The 22,336-nt window shown below is 32.8% G+C and overlaps 1 protein-coding gene across 11 annotated transcripts in view; it reads right to left on the bottom strand.

The window, feature by feature from the left end:
• CNTLN (centlein) overlaps nucleotides 1-22,336 on the bottom strand; it is a 317,280-nt gene that overhangs the window by 13,374 nt on the left and 281,570 nt on the right. For 5 of the 11 annotated variants that reach the window (XM_049116145.1, XM_049116151.1, XM_049116146.1 and 2 more), the window contains 6 exons: nucleotides 20,607-20,733; nucleotides 19,916-20,020; nucleotides 19,075-19,212; nucleotides 18,249-18,434; nucleotides 2,717-2,902; nucleotides 6-83 (listed from right to left, as the gene is read on the bottom strand). In XM_049116145.1, the coding sequence (XP_048972102.1) occupies nucleotides 6-83; nucleotides 2,717-2,902; nucleotides 18,249-18,434; nucleotides 19,075-19,212; nucleotides 19,916-20,020; nucleotides 20,607-20,733 (820 nt within the window). Of the gene's footprint in view, nucleotides 1-5; nucleotides 84-2,716; nucleotides 2,903-18,248; nucleotides 18,435-19,074; nucleotides 19,213-19,915; nucleotides 20,021-20,606; nucleotides 20,734-22,336 lie in introns of those variants that run through there. The other 6 variants (XM_049116148.1, XM_049116149.1, XM_049116150.1 and 3 more) reach the window with 4 other exon arrangements.

Genomic DNA, 22,336 nt, shown 5'->3' with positions numbered 1-22,336 from the left:
AATACCTGTCCTTCAAGAAGTTTCTGAATGTACAACAGCCATTCCCGGTCATTTTCAGCATTTATCTTTGTCCTTTCTATGTCCTAAAGGAAGAGAAGCAAAAGATCGATGTTAATTGCATTTGTATGAATTTGATCATACTGTTACTGAATAAATTTAAAGAGGTACTGGTAGACTAGGATTCAAAAAGACTAGCCTGTCCTTCCAAAGTAGGGAATATGCAAATCTGTGCTTTTAATATTTAATTTACAAATACTGACATGTGGGAGATTTCTAATTTCTAACAGAAAAATAATTTCTATTATTTATCTATTTCACAATACAATTCAGGAATATTTTATTTCTGCCTTCACAGTGGAGCTGAAGGTAGGGACTGTGGTGGAGGTGAAAGTGATTGAAATAAAGTGAAAAATAAGAAAAAGCTGTATAAAATAATCATTTACAAGTGACCTTTGTTTTTTTTTTTTTTTTTACAAGTGACCTTTGTAAGATAACATAAAACCTTATATTGGTTAAAAAATCTGACTTGTCAACAGATAATTAAGGAGAGTTGTTACAATTGTAGACAAAATAGGATATGTCATGGGTTTGGTGTTTTTAAATGCTTGCATACTTTAAACATCCAATAAGTAACTGATAGGCAAGGGACATTTCTACTTAAAGTGTTGTAAGCCCCTAAATATTTTCAACCCATCAATTATCAAAGTAAATATTTCTGAAATATAATGTATTCATACATGCAGTGGATTATTCAGTTAAAATCATGATTCAGTTTACAAAAAGATGGACTTTTCAAAAAGAGAAAGGGTTGGAAAACTAATGATTGTTGAAATTTACCGTATGCCAATATCTAGCTAGGCACTTCACATAGGTTATCATAGTTTTTTATATGAATTTACTAGAGTTCAGTGTAATTTAACGAATATAAGTCCGCTGGTTTGGGCTCTGCTTGGACAATTCCAGGCAACTCTCTAGACCTCTGAAAAGATGCAAGGATCTGTCTAACTAAGCTCTGATCTGTAATGAAATCTAGGAAATGTATCAAGGTGCACCAATCCTTCTTAGAACAGTGTGTTTCTACTAGAGTCCTTTTTCTTCCAGGAGGATGCCCACTGAAGGTTGTGTCATATGCATTTTGCAGTGCTGCATATTCTGGCTCTGGAATGTATCTGCCCAGAGGCTGGGGTACCATTTCTTCACAGAAATGTGCCAGCTACTCTTTGGGACTATAAAGAGAGATCTTCTAATTCATATACCCAAAAAGGATAACATTTTTCTAATTTGTTCATTCAGAGAGGGTGCTTTTTTTCTAATCTGCAAGTCTACAGAGGGTATCTTTTGAGACCACACAAAGTTGATGGGCCTATCTTCCAGAATAGGTATCTGTATTTGTGTGTGTGCGCGCGCACACACACACACACACACACACACATACACATGAGGGATTTTGGTAATCTACTTGTTTTAAAATTCTTAGGGAACAGTGGAGGATTCAACCCTAATTTTTTGTAAGGATTCACACTATCAATCAACACATTTTAACTAAATGTCTATAAGGTATAGTTAACACCCTTGCCAAAGATACTATTATTTCCTGTGTGTTTTATATTTGATACTACATTTGATAATGCTCTTGTACTTCAAAGTTCAGAATTCACAAAGTGAATTCAAAGTGTAGAAAGTCATAGGTATTGTAGCATAGGTGCTGAAAATAGGAAACTGAGAGTTCACTATTCTATTCACCCAGGGGATGAAAATCATCTCTGCAGGATTCCTTTGACTTCTTTTCTAAGAATTCTTAGCAGTTTAAAAACCTTTGCAAATTGTAGATCTGCTCTACTGCAGAAATTTTTGTTTTCTTTATTTTCTGCAGAAGTCTTCTGAGCAGCTGATGGGGCAGCTGGAGGATGTTCTCATATAAACATTTAAGTCTATCATTTTATTTATTCATTGAGCATATATTTATTGGGAAGCTACTAGCACCATCATCTCTTTAATGTTTCCAAACAATCAAATCTGATACTAATGTATCAAAATTCAGAGACTTAACAGGAGGACAGGATTGAGTATCACCCTTAGGTTTCACAGAAGACTGTATACAGGGTGAGATTCTGCTAAGACGTCATAACTACGTTAAAAATGCAGTGGCATCCCCAGGAGGTACAGAACTGCTACTGAAGACTCATATATATATGCACATAAATTCACTCAGACAGGAGGATTTTACCCAATTTAAAGCTATAAATATATTTTTTCTTTAACTTGATCAACAATAATTTTGAATTTATCTAGGAAAGCCAATAGATCTACTACTTTTGCTCACTTAGGAGGAAAAGTCCTCAAATCAATGATGACCCACCTTAACTAAATCCATTCAAATTGGCTTAATTAAAAATTCTAGCTCACAAGATATATGATTAACTAAATTAAAGAAAATGGAAGAGACAGGAAAGAATTTGAATAACAGACTTGAATAACAAGCAGTTCTAAAGGTTTTATGCAATGGCTTATTTCTCTATTATACAGAGAAATTTCTCTAAACGTTTTCTGAGTTGGTTAATACCCCTGATGTAACTTTCACCCATACGTTACTAAGCTGACCTTCATTAATATTATCTTGAAGATGAAACTCTATGAATTACAAAACAAATAGAAGTATGTGTTTAAGTTCAATGTGTCCAAAGCCCTTTATTAATAAATATTTAAGTGATCTTACCATTTCGTCTTCTGTATCCATTATTTCCTCTAGATCTGACCGTGAAATGTTTAGGATAGAAGCTGCCAAGGTCTGGGCTTTATGGGTTGAGGTTTTACGAGCATCCCTGTTTTTTTGGATTTTTTGTAGTTCTCTGATTTGTTGCCTTATCTCACGGACATCACTTTGTAACTCTTTGGCCAAAGCCTGCAACATGTTGGAAAGAATGTGGGCTCATATGGAAGTCATAAATGAAGACTAAGCAGTCACAATATAAAAATGTGAATATATCAGCAAAGCATTGCTTATTAGGGTTACTCTGATTTTATTTACTTTGGAACATAATAGATTGCTCTTATTATCTGTATGTAATAAAAGCTCTCTTAAATGAGCACTTAACCAACTTGCTGGATTAACCAAACTCTCCAATCCCTCTTTCAGATTTACCAGCTGATATCTTAGTTGGTGAATGCTTGAAGCAGGGAAGCTACTTTTCATCATGCCAGAGCACAACTACTCCTGACCACTGAGCTGATGCCAGTTGTCATTGTTTATTCCTAAATGTGTGTATATTTGTTGTAATAGGTTAATAATGTGATTAGTTTACTCATTATATAAACTGATGAAAAACAGCTGCAGAGAGTTGTTTCTATTTTAGTAAAACTGGATCAGAAAAGCTTTGCAAGGACTTGATAAAGACAAGTTGGGCAAATATGTAATTAAGTTATGTGTGGGCAAGATAACAATATAGAAATAAATTAAAAACCTAGGACAGGGGATGCCTGGATGGCTCAGCAGTTGAGTGTCTGTCTTTGGCTCAGGTCATGATCCTGGGGTCCTGGGATCGAGTCCTGCATCGGGCTCCTTGCAGGGAGCCTTCTCCCTCTGCCTAGTGTCTACCTCTCTGAGTCTCTCATGAATAAATAAATAAAATCTTTAAACAACAACGACAACAAAACCGAGGATAGCCTCACAAGAGCCTTTAAGTTCTCCCTTTGAGAAATGAATCAATGCTGGCCCATACCATGCCTATGCATGCATAAGAAAAGGATAGCCCTTACTCTGGATAGACACAGCTCTGGACCTCAATGCCTGGCTTTGTGATCTGAGAGTAGGCTAGCAAAGATGTTAGGGTTATTTCTCGATCTTTTGCCAGCTCAAGCTATGTTGCAATAAATAACAGTGCTCCTGTATACATTTTGCATCTCTAGGATATATCCCTAGAAGTGAAATTGCTGGACCAAAGAGTTTGTCTTACTGTAATTTTGAAAGCTGTTACTTAATCTCCCCCCACTCTCCAAGATAGTACCAAGATATACCTTTCAAAGAACATACAAAACTACTTATTTCTCTATACCATTAGCAAAACACTAATCTAGGATTTCACTGTAGTTTGTTTTTTCGTTGTATTTTAAAATTTTATTTCTCTTATATAAAAAAAGTTGAACATGAGCCTAAGAAGAGGTATTTTTTTTTTGTTTTTCTATTTTTTCCTAGTAATTTATAGGAGTTTAAAAAATTATTAATTTATTTCAGAGAGAAACAGATATCAAAACAGAGATAGAAAGAGAGCAAGAACAGAAGAGGGAAAAGCAGGCCTCCTGCTGAGCAGGGAGTCCCATGTGGGGCTTGATCCCAGAATCCTGGGATCATGACCCAAGCTGAAGGCAGATGCTTAACTGACTGAACCACCCAGGTACCCCAGGAGTTGTTTACATATTTGGATATTACATTTGTATATTGTACATATCTAGATTTTTTCATAATTTGTATTTTTCTATCAACAGTAATTACAGTATTTCATGTCAAGGAAAAATATTTATTTTTCATATATTCAATGATTCTTTTCCTTTCTTTCTCACTTTTAAATTTAGTGTGATACTTTAAAAAGCATTCTCCACAATGAGAGATATATAAATGTATTTTCTAACCAGGATTTTCTGCTATTTTAAAGTTTTTATTTTTCATTTTTAAACTTTTTACCCATTTGTCATCATTTAGAAATCATTACATAAAATCATACTCAGTCATCCCACACCATTTATTAAGAAGTTCAAGTTGGGGTGTCTGGGTGGCATAGTCAGGTAAGCACCCAATTCTTGGTTTTGGCTCAAGTCATGATCTCAGGGTTATGAGATGGAGTTCCAAATTGGGCTCCACGCCCAGCACAGTCTGCTTAAGACACTCTCTTGCTCTCCCTCTGCCCCTCCCCGCCTTGCTCTCTCTCTTCTCTATCAAATAAATAAATAAATAAACAAACAAACAAATAAATAAATCTTAAAAAAAAAAAGTTCACCTTTTTCCCACTGATCTCCTATGTGTTTAGGTGTCTGATTTTCTGTTCTGTCCCATCTCTATTAGTGAAGCTTTATAATGTATCTAAACTTAGTGAGGCCTTAGAACGAATGTTAACATCTGGCAAGGCTAGCTCCCTCTTACTACCCTTCTTTTTCAGGTTTTCCTTGGAAATTTTTGCTTCTTTGGTTTTCCATAAGAACTTCCATGTGAAAAAAAAAAAAAAAAAAGAACTTCCATGTGAACCTTGTCTAGTTTCCCTCCGCTTAAAAAACAAATCTTACCAGTAATTTTATTTCAATCATGTTAGATTTCATTTGGGTCAAGGGAAACTTGTAGCATGTTGAGTCTTCCTAACTGAAGACCATGGTGTTCTCCCCAGTTAGGCTTTTTTGTGTGTTTCTTAGGATCATTTTTAAGTTTTCTCTTTCTAGCTTATTTTTCTTACTAGTTGTTTACTTATTGGGAGGCTGCTTCTAATACTAATTGTTGCTTGAATACATAAAGATTGCTGACATATATTGAGCTTACTGAAGCTTCTTTTTTGTTACAATTTTTCAAATCTTTAGTTTCTAGGTATTGAATCATATCTCCAAATATTGGTAATTTTATCGTTCATTTTCCAAATTCTCTATTTCTAATTTCTTTCTTTTCCGATTGCATTGGTTAAGTTCCTCTGGAACAACATTAAATAGCAGAACTGATGGATGTACTTGACTTGTTCCTAATTTTAGTGAGACTCCTTCTACTTCTTAGGAAATGCTATGCCAGCTTTGAGTTGAGAGCCATATTTTAATACATTAAGAAATATTTTTTCATATATTAACCTACAATACACAGTGTAATATAGTTATCTCTATACTCATTTTTATTTCTTATAAAAACAAATGTCAAAATATCTTAAGCCAATTTTACCATCCATATGAACTATTATGATTTTCCATCATATATCTACTAATAGGATTACTAGTAATTTCCTTAGTAGTGAATTATCCTTGCATTTCTGGAATAAACTCCACTTGGTGTGATATATTATTTTTTGATATGCTGCTGACCTCTATTTGCTAATATTTTATTGTAGGATTTCTACATTAGTATGAGATTGATTTTTTCAATTTTGTGAAGTCTTCCCCAAAATGTGGAAGTATCTTTCTCTTTTCTGTGCTCTATAGTTTTAATGAAATTGAATTTATCTCTTCTCTACTGTAGTAGCACTTGTCTGAATTTGGTTTAGTATTTACTGCAGGGGAAGGTAAAAAGGTACCTTTCTGATTATTTACTTTAACTTTTACTTTGTTCTAGGAGAGATTTGGAACATTATATTTTCCTAGAAAATTACCCATTTCATCCAGATTTTCAAATGTATTTGCATACAGTTGAGCTAAGTAATCTGCCATGATTTTTTCCTCCTGTGTCTATGGTTACTATTACCTATCACTTGTTCTGTACAGTTGTACTTTCTCTTTTTCTTAATTAGGTCCATCTGTTTTATTGATTTTTCTTTTCTTTTTTAAAAACAACTCTTATGTTCATTAGTTGTACATTTTTAAATGATTAATTTCTATTCAATCTTTAGATTCTAGTTTTAATTCTTGAGTGGAATGTTTATTTTCATTTTTTCTTGTTTACTAATGTAAATATAAAAGATTATAAATTTTTGAGCACTGTTTTAGCTATCCGTGGGTTCTGATAATTCTTTTAGGGATATTCTGCTATTTGTTCACATACCCTTCTTGATCTAAGAACTTTTTCTTATAAATATTTAGGTGGTAGTGACCTCTGTTTTCTGGTTTTGTAATTAATTGCAGTTTTATAGCATTACTCTCAGAGAAAGTTATCTATCCTATTTCTGCTTTTCAGAATTAAGGTTTTCTTTGTGGTATGTATCAGGTCAGATTACCTAGAAACAAGATTCTGAGATGAAGATTTGTGGGCAGGAGGTTTGTTGGGGAAACATACTTAGAAACAACATCTGTATAAAATTTAGGGAAGCAGGCCTGGGCAGAGGGGAATGAAGTGCATTGCAGTTCCAACAGAGGCTTTGTGCCAACTTATGGGGAATTCTGGAGATAAGATGGCTTTTCAGAGTTGTCTCTCGGTTTTTTTCCTCTTACACATGACTTGAGCTTTTAACTTAGCTGTTCTTTATTTTTTTTTTAAGTCCAGAAACTTTACTTAAACACACCTAGGGTATGACATATTTAAGATCAATTTTCCCTGGTTCATGTTATGTTCTTAGAAGTCTTTATTTCTGGAAATTATTGTTGAATTATAGGTTCAATATTTGTTCTGCTCCTTTATTTGTTTTCTTCCTTGAAGACTTGAATTATACATATGTTGAGTCTCTGTCACTTGCTTCAAAAATTCTTTTTCCCATAATATGCTTTATTTTTTTAACTGAGACATAATTATGAATGAAATAGCTCACATATTTTAAGGTGATGAGCTTTGGCAGTTGTATGCACATATGTAGCCACCACCCTGCTCAAGATATAGAAAGTCTTCATACTCCAGAAACTTATTTGATGCCCTTCCTAGGCAATTCCTCCCACACCCAAATTGTTGACACACACATATTCATATGAAACCAGTAATATATATATTTCCTGAGATAATTTATTTTTTTACTTCTTTGCCAGCCACCTTGGTTTCATCTGCTCCAGTGTCTCATCATCTTTTTCCTAAATTCTTACATTTAATTCCACCTTAAACATGTGCTTTTTAGAGGAAATTATTTTACTAATATTTTAAATTCATACTAAAATTTCTCATCTGCTCTGTAGTAACTTATTTGTGGTTAAACTTCTTTTCCTGACACTTTTTCTGTTTTTCTCCATCCTTATTCTAGTATATTTGCATAGATAGTGTGTTAGTTCATTTCATTTTTGAAAAAGATTTTTTCCTAGACCACCTATTTATAGAAGGTTACATGGCAGAGGGGCCTGTGCTATGTTTCAGGCTAGTGAAATTTTGCATATGACTTTAATTTTTTTTGATGAATTCCATTAACCAGGTTATTTTTGTTTTTTTTGTTTGTTTGTTTGTTTGTTTGTTTGTTTTTTACAATTTAAGGAATTTATTTTCTTGGTTGCTATGAGAAAAGCTGCCTCCTTCAGACGTTCCTGGTCTCTCTTATTCTTCATTAAGCCTTGGCTCCTTAAAGAAGCAAACCAGTTCTAGGATGGCTACCACAAACTTCTGTAGACCTGTTCCACTGCTGCAAGTAGTGGATGTTGGATTTGTACCCCTTGTGAACTTCATCTTCTAAGAGGTCTTGATCTTTCAGAGGTCTGTAGGACCTAAGTCTTCTTTCCATGGAGTCTTATTTCTGTGTTTTGCATGCTTTCACCAATCTTACCTGTTTTTTGCTGTTCTTCAATGTATTTTAGAATACAGAGTTTAGCTCTGACTTAGGTTGACTGTGAAAAGTTCAATTTTTGTTTCTAATTCTTGTCTGCTTCTTGATTTCAAGGGATGGAGGGGAGGGGTAATGATGATTTTACCCCTCTATGATACCCCATCATCTAAAATGATGATTTTAGAATTTTCCAAAATGCATTTTCCCCTAATATTTCCAGTTCTTGACTATTATGAATAAAACTGCTATAAGTTTTGCTGTACATATTTGTAAATATGTTTGTACACATATGTTTTCATTTCTCTTGAGTAAATACCCAGAAGTAGAATTGCTGAGTCATATGGTAGGTGAATGTTTTATTTATTAGAATTTCTAGAGATTTCCACCATATCTTGTACCACCAATACTGGATGAAATATCTCCATTCTCCACATTCATTCCAATATTTGGTGGCTTACATGTCTTCTCTTGAATTTATTTAAATAATTTTTAATGCTATTGTAAGTTGAACATTTTCTATTTAATTTTCTAATTGTTTACTGTTAATATATAAAAATACGTTTGATTTTTGTATTTCAACCTTATGTCTCATGAAATGGTTAAACTCTCTTATTTAACTTTAGTATCTGTTTTATAAATCTCTAGGATTATCTACATTAAGAATCATGTCTCATCAAAGAAATGCAATCAAAACCACAATTAGTTACTTACAAAGGTAGAATGAATGTTAAAAAACCAAAGTAGTAAAAATAGCTATGATTACAATAATTAGTTAAGAGATACAAAGATAAAAAGATGTAAAATGTGTCATCAAAAACAAAACAGAGTGAGAATAAAAACGTTGAGCTTTAGAATGGGACTTAAGTTGTTATCAAACATAAGTTGCTCTCAAAATAAAATAGACTTGTAGGTATAATTTATTATATGTAAGATTCATGTAACTACAAGAAAAAAAGCTATAGTAAAAGTACAAAAGATAAAGAGAAAAGAATAATTAACAAAATAGCAATAAGGACACACCTATCAATAATTACTTTAAATGTAAATGAACTAAATTCTCCAATCAAAAGACACAGATTGACTGGATGAATAAAAAATCAACACTAATCTATCTGTTGCCTACAAGAGACACACTTCAGATGTAAGAATATACACAGACTGAAAGTGAAGGGATGGACAAAAATAGTCCATGCAAATGGAAACTAAAAGGTAGCTGGAATAGCTACACTTGTATCAGATAAAACAGACCTTAAAACAAAGACTGCAGTAAAAGATGAAGGGTATTACATAATGATAAAGGGTTAATCTACCAAGAGGACATAACATTTGTAAATATTTATGCACCCAACCTAGGGACACCTAAAAATATAAAGCAAATTTTAATAGACCTAAAGGAAGAAATAGACAGTAATACAATAGAAGTAGGGGAGATTTTAATACCTACTTATATCAATGGATAGGTCATCCATACTGAAAATCAATAAGGAAACATTGGTCTTAAATGAGATACTACCAGATGTATTTAACAAATATTTGCAAACATTCCACCCAAAAGCAACAGAATACACATTCATCTCAAGTGCACATGGAACATTTTCCAAGATGCATTATGTTAGACCACAAAAAAAACTTAATAAATTTAAGAGAACTGAAATGATATGAAACTAGAAATCAACTTCATGAAGAAAACTAGAAAATTAAAAAATATATAAAGATTAAACAAATGCTACTGAATAACCAATGGACCAAAGAAGAAATCAAAAGAGAAATTTAAAAAATACCTTGAGACAAATGAAAATGGAAATGTAACACCAAAATTTATGGGATGCAGCAAAAATAATTCTAAAAGGAAAGTTCAGGGACACCTAGGTGGTTCAGTCAGTTAAGCAACTGACTCTTGATTTTGGTCCAGGTCATGATCTTAGGGTCATGAGATCAAGCTCTGCATTAGGCTCCACACTGCACAGGGAGCTTGCTTGAGATTCTCTCTCCCTCTGTCCCTGCTCCCTTGCTCAAGCATGCCTTCTCTAAAAAAAATAAAAATAAAAATAAAATAAAAATAAAAGGAAAGTTCACAGTGATAAATGCCTACTAAAGAAACAAGAAAAATCTCAAAAAAAGAACCTAACTTTCTACCTCAAGGAATTATAAAGTGAAAACAAATGAAAGAAAGTAGAAAGTACAAAGAAGGAAATAACAAAGACTAGAACAGACATAAAAAAGAGATTAAAAAGACAATAGAAAGGATCAATGAAACTAAGAGCTGGTTTTTTGAAAAGATAAACAAATTTGACAAAGTTTTGATTAGGCTCACCAGGAATAAATGAAAATAAATCCGAAATGAAAGAGATGTTACAACGGATACCAGAGAAATATAAAAGATCATAAGAGACCGTGAACAATTACCTTTGGACAGGAAGAAGTAAAACTGTTACTATTTGCAGATGACATGATATTATAATATAGAAAATCCTAAACATTCTATCAAAAAACTGTTAGAACTAATCAATAAATTCAGTAAAGTTGTAGGATACAAGATTAATACACAAAATCAGTCACTGTTGTTTATACTAACAATGAAGTATCAGAAAGATAAATTAAGAAAAAAATCCTGTTTACAAGTGCATCAAAAAGAATAAAATACCTAGAAATATATCTAAAGAACAAAGTGAAAGACTTAAATATTCAAAATTATAAGATATTAATTAAAGAAACTGAAGATACAGATAAATGGATAGATATTTCATGGTCATGGGTCAGAAGAATTAATACTGTTAAAATGTCCATATTACCCAAAGCCATCCATAAATTCAATGCAATCCCTATCAAAATTCCAATAGCATTTTCCACAAAAATAGAAAAACTATATTAAAATTTATATGGAACTACAAAAGATCTGAATAGTCATAGCAACCTTGAGAAAGAACAAAGCATCATACTTCCTGACTTGAAACTTTATACAACTTAATAGCAAAAATATAAATAATTTAAAATGAGCAAAGGACCAAAATAAGCATTTTGCCAAAGAGCACATACAAATAGCCAACAAGTACATAAAAAGGTACTTAGTCTCACTAACCATTAGGAAAATGCAAATCTAAACCACAGTGAGATATCACTTCATGAACCCAATGGCTACTACTAAATAGGTAAGAGATAACCAATGTTTTTCAAGGATGTGGCAAAAAGGGAACCCCATGCACTGTTGGTGGGAATGTAAATTGGTACAGCCACTGTAGAAAACAGTGCAGAAGGCCTTCCAAAACTAGAAGCAGAACTACCATATGATGCAGCTATCCCATTTCTGGGAATATATCCAAAGGAAATGAAAACAGGATCCGAAAGTATATCTGCACTCTCATATTCATTGCAGCATTATTTACAATAGCCAAGATGTGAAAACAACCTCAGTGTCCATTGATGAATGGACAACAGAAAACATGGCATATATGTAATGGAATATTATTGGGCCATAAAAAGGAGGAAATCCTGCCATTTGTGGCAACATGGATGTACCTTTTGAGCAATATAGTAAGTGAAATAAGTCAGAGAAACACAAATACTATATGATGTCTCTTACCTGCGGAATCTAAAAAGCTGAATTTGTAAAAACAGAGAGTAGAACATTGGTTGCCAGGGGCTAAGGGGTGAAGGGAAGGAGACATTGGTCAAAGGGTATGGACCTCCACTTATAAGAAAAATAAATTCCAGGGTGTAATATACAGCATAGTGACTGCAGTTAACATAACTATTGTATACTTGAAAGTTGCTATAAGAGTAGGTTTCAAATGTCTTTACCATAACAACACCAACAACTAAATGGTTATTATGTGAGGTGTGAAGGATGTGTTAACTAACCTTATTGTGGTAAATATTTCATGATATATACATATACCACATCATCACACTGTATACCTTAAATTATATAGTGTTATATGTCAATTATGTCCCAATAAAGTTGGAGAAAAAGAACAGGAAAAAAATCATATTTAAGACGCAGATCGTGCCAAAGTATTAACAATTGTACATATAAAAATAAAATTATAGTGCTCCACAAATGTTCTCATTAAAGAAGCAAGAAATTTATATGCCCAAAACATCTTACTAAATCTTTCCAAAGCAAGCACATATTGGTAATTAAATGATTTAAGCTTCCAGCTAAATGTTGTTCTTTGGCTGATATTTATTTCAAAGCTCACAAAAACCATTGAGAAGATAAAATCTGACATATGACTCTCACATATAAGCACATTAACAAGCCTATATCAGGGCTCAATCAAACTGAGCAAATACTTCTAGGAATTTCCCTTGTGTGTTTTATTCAGTTACTAGGAGGATTCAAAGCCTCAGCTCTGCCACATATATCCAGCGCACATGCTCAAAGCACTTGATTTTACCCCAGGGCAAAATTCCATATTGAAGACTAGATCTAGAACAGATGGTCATTCCACCTCTTCTCTAATCTGGTTGTGCTCTATGAAAAATGCAAAGACTAAAGGGAACACAGATTCCACAACAGGGCCTGAACAAACATTATTGCTATTAATATGAGTAATAATATTTATTAAGTACTTTTACACAAAAGTACGTGATACCCTAATAAGTTCTGTACAGAATGAATCCTGTTTACCACAATATTCCATGTAGGAAAATGCACATTCTTTAACTATGCTCTTTAAGGAATATGCACAGCTCTTGCCTTCACAGAGTTTTCTATCTAAGCAGCGATTATGTGGCTAGTATCATCCTTGAGGCTGATATAAAGTCAATTCCTTGAGAATTTAATGAACCTTGTTACATGCCAGTACTCTGCAGATAAAGAATGACAAAATGCTCAGTGGGAAGGAAAACTGTGCAAAGGCAAGAAAGAACACTACAGGTGAAAGTTGGAGAGTAGTGGGGAAGAAGATTAGATTCTAAGCAGGATAGGGCCAAATTATGGAGATTTTAAATATTTAAAAAGCTTAGCCCTAACACAGTAAAGATTTAGGAAGTCACTGATGGTATGTAGCCTCGCTCCTGAGCATTCCCTCCCAGCCCTCTCACCATACATATGTACAAGGAAGAAAAGGATGACAGTCCTTTCATTCCTCACAGCCAAATGTCCAGTCTTTGCTAATGGTTTGGCCTTTATTAAAAAAATGGATTAAGCAGCAGAAGTAATGCCAGTATTAACTACATATGGGCTCTAAAATACAGTTAAGAAAAACAAATTTCAAATTACCATTAGGCTTCTATTAAACACCAAATCATATATGGATTCAACTAATAAAAACAATTGAAGGCAGTGTTTTAAAACCTGTATTATGCATAATAATCACTCAACTTGTTAAATTCAGGTTATTAGGCCTCACCCCCACAAGGATTTTGATTCAATAAACTTGGGGCCCTAAATTATGCATTTTATATGAAAGCTTTAGAATCCGTTGATTCTAATGCAAGTGATCCAATACCAAACTGAAATAAAGTGGAAAAGTTCTAAAAGAGTACTAACAAATGGCTTATCGATATCTTTTATCTTTTCCTATTATGTAATGTTTAATACATGAATTAAATATTTATCTCCTATTATGTAATATTTAAGACATGAAACCACAGGAATCCTTAATTTATCTATTTAGGCATTTATATTGTACATCATTGTTGGTGAAAAAAATGAAGGATTAATATGTCATTCTTCAACAATTAGAAATTAGATACTTTATCATTAAATATCATTCAAATTCTTGGACAAAATTAAAAGCCTTGTTTTTTACTTTTTATTTTTTTATTTTTATTTTTTTATGATAGTCACAGATTGAGAGAGAGAGAGAGAGAGAGAGAGGCAGAGACACAGGCAGAGGGAGAAGCAGGCTCCATGCACCGGGAGCCTGACGTGGGATTTGATCCCGGGTCTCCAGGATTGCGCCCTGGGCCAAAGGCAGGCGCCAAACCACTGTGCCACCCAGGGATCCCAAAAGCCTTGTTTTTTAAAAGATAATTTTGCCAAGTAATTTGGTCATGAAATTTTGTCAAATCAATGATAATCAGATATGTAATCATAAAATTCATTTTTCTATTTTAAAACTTCTGGTTATCAATTCTTTTTAAAAAGGATATATTCAAAGAATATTTCAAGAAAAATGATTGGCATTTAAGTAAATCTTATAATATGTATTTCATATTTTGTATTTTGGCTAAAACTGCAACAAACAAAACTCTAATCTGGATATAAAACAAAAAACAAAGGCTTATGAAGTCAGTCATAATAAAAATGGTTTTACATCATGAATAATGACAATATTCAATGCGAATGCTTATCATAAGTTAAACAGTGAGACTACTCAACGAGTGTTTGGAAGAAATGACATTTTAAATCTGGAAAAGGTAAATTACGTTTACTAAAATTAATACTCTGCAATCATTTGGGGTCCTCTGAGGCAAGGTGTATTGGTTTGACTTTATATCCATCAAAACCTTTGTTAAAAGAGATAAAACAGATCAAATGCTTTATTCCATTCATTTTGTAGATATTTTTAAAATGAGAAAACTCTCAAGGTATCTATGATTTTCAGAGAAACAAAGTAAAGGATTTGTTCTAAACAGGGTACTATTAACAGTGGCATAAAATGTCATAAGGTCCTATTTTTAGAGGAATGAAGAATATGGCATTATACATAAGATCCAGTTATTTGCCATCTTATATCCAATCTATAAGCTCAGGAATGTTGTATCTTATAAATAAGATCAATACCTATGGGGATAAGTGGATTTAAAAATGTTCTACTTTCTGTTGAGCAAAGAAGTTTCTAGTGGAGCCTTAAGAGATGCCAAATAACCTACCAATCTAGACAGAGAAACAAACAAAAAGACTGATTTGAGAACAGTAATATATTAATATACATAAAATAATATACATTAAAATACACACACATATATGTGGCAAGTTTAATCGAGTAAATCAAATAATACTGAGGTTACTTGGGAAAGGAGAAAGTAATTAGTGATGTTATTTTATTCCATAGTTTAAACTTTCATTTTATAAAAATTCCATGAACTGAAAATATTTCATATATTGAAGTAAATTTCTACAGCTATATTATGTCAGTTTCTTTAAATTTTAACTCCAGTATAGTTAATATATAGTGTCATATTAGTTTCAGGTGTACAATGCTGTGATTCAACAATTCTATACATTACTCAGTGCTCATCATAAGTGTACTCTTAATCCTCTTGACCTATTTCACCCACCCTCCCACCCACCTCCCCTTTGGTAACCATCTACTAGTTCTCTAGTTAAGAATCTGTTTTTTTTGATTCGTCTTTTTCTCTCTGTTCATTTGTTTCTTAAATTACAAATATGAGCGAAATCATATGGTATTTGTTTTTCTCTGACTTACTTCACTTAGTATTGTACTCTAGATCCATTCATGTTGTTGCAAACATCTCATTCTTTTTTATGGCTCAGTAACAGTCCATTGTACATATAGACATCACACCTTCTTTGTCCATTTATCCACTGATGGACACTTGGGCTGCTTCCATAATTTGGCTATTATAAATAATGATGCAATAAACATAGGGGTGCATATATCCTTGAAAATTAGTGTTTTCATATTCTTTGGGTAAATACCCAGTAGTGTGATTACTGGATCATATGGTAATTCTATTTTTAATTTTTTGAGGAACCTCTATACTGTCTACCATAGTGGTTGTACCAGTTTGCATTCCCACCAACACTGCGAAAGGATTCCTTTTTCTCCACATCCTCAACAATACTTGATGTTTTTCTGTGTTTTTGATTTTAGCCATTCTTGACAGGTGTGAGGTGGTTTTTGCCTTCTGGTTTTGATTTCCATTTCCCTGATGATTAGTTATGATGAGCATCTTTTCAGGTGTCTTTTGGCCATCTGTATGTCTTCTTCAGAAAAATGCCTGTTCATGTTTTCTGCCCATTTTTTAATTGGGTTATTTTTTTGGGGGGTGTGGAGTTTTATAAATTATTTATACATTTTGGATACTTAACCCTTAATCAGATGTCATTTGCAAATATCTTCTCCCCTTCCATTGGTTGTCTTTTAGTTTTTGTTGATGGTTTCTTTTGCTGTGCAGAAACTTTTTTTTTTTTTTGATGTATCCCAACAGTTTATTTTTGCTTTTATTTCCCTGGTCTCAGGAGATATATCTAGAAACATATTGCTATGGCTGATGTCAGAGAAATTACTGCTATGTTGTCTTTTAGGATTACTATGGTTTCAGGTCTCACATTTAAGTCCTTAATCCATTTTGAGTTACTTTTGTGTACAGTGTAAGAAAGTGGTCCATCCAGTTCCATTCTTTTGCATGCAGTGGTCCAGTTTTCCCAACACCATTTGTTGAAGGACTGACTTTTTCCATTGCATATTCTTGCCTCTTTTATCAAAGATTAATTGACCATACAGCTGTGGGTTTATTTCTGTGCTTTCTTTGCTGTTCCACTCATCTGTGTGTTTATTTTTATGTCAGTACCTTACTGTTTTGATTATTACAGCTCTGTAGTATGATATGCCAGTTTTTTTGTTTGTTTGAAGATTTTATTTATTCATGTGAGACACACACACACACACACACACACACACACACACACAGGCAGAAACATAGGCAGAGGGAGAAGCAGGCTCCCTGTGGAGAGTGTGATACAGGACTTGATCCCAGGACCCTGGGATCACACACTGAGCCAAAGGCAGATGCTCAACCACTGAGCCACCAGGTGCCCCAACATGCCAGTTTTTAAATCATGCATGCCATCTGAAGGGCAAAGTAGCACAAGTAACTCAATCTCATGAAAGATTGCTAAAAAACAAAATAAAACATTGTGATTTCAGGATAAAATAGAGAATATAGAGTTACTTTCCCACTGTAGTCAAACTGTTTTGATGCTTATTTTGAAAGGTCAAAGAACTATCATTTGAATTTCACATTTCTAATAGAAATTTAATTTGATTCAGTAGTGATTATTGCCACATGCTGAATATTTTGCAAGGCACCTGGTAGATATTGTGGAGGTGGAGATTGATAAAACATTGTCCTTCAGTTTAAGAAACTTATCATCTACCTACTGGCAACAGATTCATTTGCTAGCTATAAGACAAGGCAGAATGAAAGGCACCAAAAAGAGATATAAACAACTCAGAGTGGGATTAAAGGGACAGAGCATCACCAGATCCCTGGTTTCTGATATCTCTGAAACCAGAGCTGCTCCTCCTTGATTGTCTCAGAAGACCTAAGGGAAGAATACTGTCTGATTATGTGGGACAAATGTACAGACCAGAGGCCAAAAAAGCTCCTTATGAAGACTTTCAAACAAACCACCTTTATTCACCCTTCCCCTGTCACTCTTAGTGGTTCCTTGTGTAGCCAATTACTGAGGCTCTCTAAGGTTCTTCAGCTGTCAGATAATTTCTAGACAGCACAGCCTTTGCAGGCACTTTGATTTGTCTTCTGTTTGTTCTGCTAAATCATTTACCATTCTTCTACTCATTCCATGTCTAACAGGTTATGGGCTGGGGTTCAGATGTCTCCGAGCTTCAATAAAACTAAGGCAACTTTCTGGTTGTTCTTGCTGGATTTTCAAAAGAAGAGTGGAGAGGAAATGACTGCTTTCATCTTAAGACCTGTCTTGATTACATGATTATTACAATTCCATCACTGAAATGATGTTAAGAAAAGAATATTAAAAATAGGATGGAGTATGTTAAACTCAAACTATAAAACCAAATCTTTTCTAGACAAATTTTGAACAACGTGGCAAGTGGGTAGGAGAAGATTCTTTGCGGTTTCAGAAAGCAAAAAGAAACTTCGGAGTGTTCCCACCTCATCTCAAGGAGGCCACCACCCTGACGAAAGTAAAGTACAGATTAGTAAACTATGAATAATTCAAACCTTCACAAAGATGGTGAACTCTTCAACTTTCTCATTGGCTAACAGTAATTTCTTCTGTGCACTTTCCAGGGCTTGCTCACTTTGCAGTGCTAATCCTTGAAGATGTTTAGATGCTGCTGTTTCAATCTCTGCCATTGCAGATTCGGTCTCACTTATTTTTGATACTAGGAAACTTAGTTTGATATCCTGAAAAAGACCAGAGATAACAGAATAAAAAAATGATTCACAAACATATTTGGAAGGGTTAGGTATATATGTCAGATAGAGAAATGGTTTCATGATTCTCTTTTTATATATATTTATTTTTATTTCGGTAAAATTGATGGTTGTTTTCGTTTATTTTCTTTTTTTTATGTGGAATGTATGTGCAATTTTTATTTTTTATTTTATTTTTTTCCAATAAATATTCTGAGTACATATTCCCATATGTTTATCATCAAAGTTAGTTCATATTTTTAAAAATAATAAATCATTAAAGACATGGAAGCTATTTTAGACCAAAAGATCTCACATATCAAATGGAAATATTTAATTAGTTTTTAAGGTTAGGTGGATCTAAGAAATTTATATTCACTTAGACAAGTCCTTAACAATAATGTTCATTTTAAAGATATTATCAAGACACAAAATCTATTTATCTAATACAGCACTATCATTAATGTTAAACAAATTCTTAGTGTTTCATGTCGAGATAAAAATGTTCTTTGCAGTTATCTGAAACAATTAGGTTGCTCATAATAGTTTTGGGGAGAAGAAATGACAACTTTAAAAATGAAAAAGATACAGTTATATTCCATTTCTAAGCTAACATGTCCAAAAAGCATACTTTTTTTTCTAATTCCTCTTTAGTTTTTTGATACATCTGTTCGTACTGTGACTTCTCTTTCACGGCAACACTGAGTCTCTGCTTTAGTGAATCAATTGATACCTTCTTGTTGGAACATTCTTCGGTTAGTGTCTTCACCTACAGTAAAAGCATAAAGGTAACTATTATCCTAGTTGTATACTCCATTTGTTGTAACAGAAACCAAAAAAATTCAGGAATATGTCTAATTTATTTTCTCATAAATGATATCAAGTTTAAATAAATAAAAGTTTAAAAACTGATATAAACATATAAGGTTTGTAGCACTCATAGTGTGAATGAGACTAAAATCCTTAAATCAATAGCAAAACAAAAAATGCACAAAAATATATGAATGCTGGTATGAAGTGGTCTACCTAATAAAACAATACTAATTTTAACTGTTTCCTTTAGTTACTAACCTAAACTTCCTTAATCAAGAGGTGGTTGTTTTTGATTCTTAAACAATCCAAGTAATGGATAACTTTCAGTTAGAACCATATAACATGTACTTTATAAAATAAAATTAAATAAGTAATGCAACATTTTTATTATACATTTGAAAGAAGAAATAGTTTTTCTTTTTTCATTCAATACCACTAAATATATATAATTACTTATACGAAGACTCTAAGACTATATCTGGAACAATTATTAAGGTTTAAAAATCAGCAACATTTAAAGGACAACACTGAAAAAAAAACTATAAGAATTATAATTTATGTGGGTATGTGGAGGAAAAAAAGAAAGAAAATCCATGTGCATTTGTCTTGCTCATGTAAAATTTTCTCTCTTAAATCCATTTGAGCTAACAGATACTTACATTTTTATCTCCAAAAAGGAAAGTAAGAGAGATGCTCTCTCTGGAGTGGATAACATTTAATGAATGCCAAAGTACAAGCTGCTTTATGAGTTGTGCAAATAGCACCTTTTTAAAAAAAAAAAAAATCTTAGTCAGCAAATTGCTGATTTCTACTTTGGGGTCAGATATGCAACTATGTTAAATACAACAGTCTTCCTAAATACACCGAACTAAGTGTAGAGAAGGAAAAGTATACTTTTTAAAAAAGGTGATAAGTACATTTTTAAGAGAATTTCTAGTAGTTACTGGTTATCACCATTTGCATTTCATATATGCTTCAATTTGTCATTATAAATGTTTGTAAATTAAATAAAGTGAATAAATAATTTAAGTTGTATAAATTAAACTTTAAAATACTGAATAAAATGTAATTATATACCCCAGAAGCATTGAAGATTTTTAAATTTATACTTGATTATCTTCTCATGGTATGTTCACAGATATAAAGAGAATGTGTAGCTATGTTATGTATGAGATCTGAGTCTTGAATTCTAAAGCAAATAATGTACTTTCAGAGCACATAATTGTGTAACAGTATAAATGTATTCTATAGATATCTTCTATAAATTTATTAAGATTGAATACTCAAGTTAAAGATATAAGTAAGAGGGAAGTGATTTTTTTCAGTGTCAGAGAACATAAAAGTTAATACCTTTTTTTCAAGATTTTCTAACATTTCACTAATACTCTCATTACTTTCTGAATTTACTTTCTGTCGAAATTTCAAGTCCTCTATCAAATGTCTTTTCATGGTTATATCCCTCTCCATTCGAGACATCCTTGAAAGGGGGGTAAAATGAGAGTGTTAGAAAACACTTTAACAGTGATTATATGATTATATGATAATCTTACATATTATCCAGTGCTATACCTACTGTTAATTTTTAAATGCTATCTGATGTTAATTGCAAATTAATAAGATAATTGCATGAGATGAAATATTGTTCTATTAATACTTTGAGTACTTGTAAAACCTGTAATTCAGTTGTGATTGGTAATTATAGTATTACATATATATATATATATGCATTAAGACCAAAAAATAGAAGAACCGGGCAGCCCGGGTGGCTAAGTAGTTTAGCACCGCATTCAGCCCAGGGCCTGATCCTGGAGACTCGGGATCGAGTCCCACGTCAGGCTTCCTGCATGGAGCCTGCTTCTCCCTCTGCCTGTGTCTCTGTCTTTCCCTCTCTCTCTGTCTCTCATGAATAAATAAATAAAATCTTTTTTAAAAATAGAAAAACTGAGAAAGATTGACAAAATTTATGAAAAATTAAAATTGTTATATTTAAATTACATTCTTGCATTGCTAAGAAAAATCAAACTGATGTTTAGAGATCATGAACAAGTCTAACAGTGACTGGAAACAATTCTATACTTTAATAAACAAATGTAAAATCTTATACCATCATATAGAAACACAATAAACTTAGGCATGGTATCTTCTAATTTAGTATCATTTGTGATCGAATTGACCCTTCAGTGTAGCTTAAGTGGATAACATGTATAAAATGGCAGCTGCTGTGGCAACTACTACTAGTACTACCAAATAATAACAGATAGCATTTACTGTGGGCCTGCTGTGTGCTGGTTTCTGTTACAAGTGCTCTACATGCACTCATTCGAGCCTCACAAGAATTTTAGGAGCGAATGCTATTAAACTGTGATACAGAGCTAGCAGGTAGAGGAGCCAGGATTCAAAGAATGTCATCTCTAGAGCCCTTACTGTTAAATAGTAAACAAGACTGCCCCCTTAGACTCATAAATAAACTTGATGATATTTTGTTTAAAAAATTAACCAATCTTTCATCTAGTTTCACTGGTTAATATCACTTCCAAGTTATCTTCACTTAAAATGTGGTATACACATATGTACTTGAGATATATATGTAGAGTTCTCAAATTATCAACCACAGACTGGAATTCTATCTAAACATGTTGTTATTCCTGAGCTCTAATAATATATGTATAAAAGATATAGAAAGGAAATCATTTTGATTCAGTGAGATAGAACATTTTAAATCCCTTTTTGTTAATATATACATGCAGTACAAACTTTTGTAATCTTCCTTTTATTTTAGAGACAAACCAAACTTTCCTTTCCCCTTAGCTCTATAAACTTAAGCAATTAAATCCAATAAAAGATCAACCTACGTATATAGTTTTGGTCAAATAATTACCACATTCAGAAGTTTCCTGTTCATAGTCTTTAGGTTACTAATTTACATACATTCAAAATTAATTGTTTAAGAATGAAAATCTAACTTTATATTCTTACTCTGATGAAAAGTAGCAAATATTTTGGCACCAACCATGCTTATCGGTAATATTACTTAAACTTTCATTTTATTGAGGCTTAAACATGAACTAAGGAAGGAAAAC

Source organism: Canis lupus, chromosome 11 (genome assembly GCF_003254725.2).
Source record: "Canis lupus dingo isolate Sandy chromosome 11, ASM325472v2, whole genome shotgun sequence".
Lineage (NCBI taxonomy): Eukaryota > Metazoa > Chordata > Mammalia > Carnivora > Canidae > Canis > Canis lupus.
The sequence above is the reverse complement of the archived record's forward strand: the minus strand, read 5'-3'. Positions and strand labels throughout refer to the sequence as shown.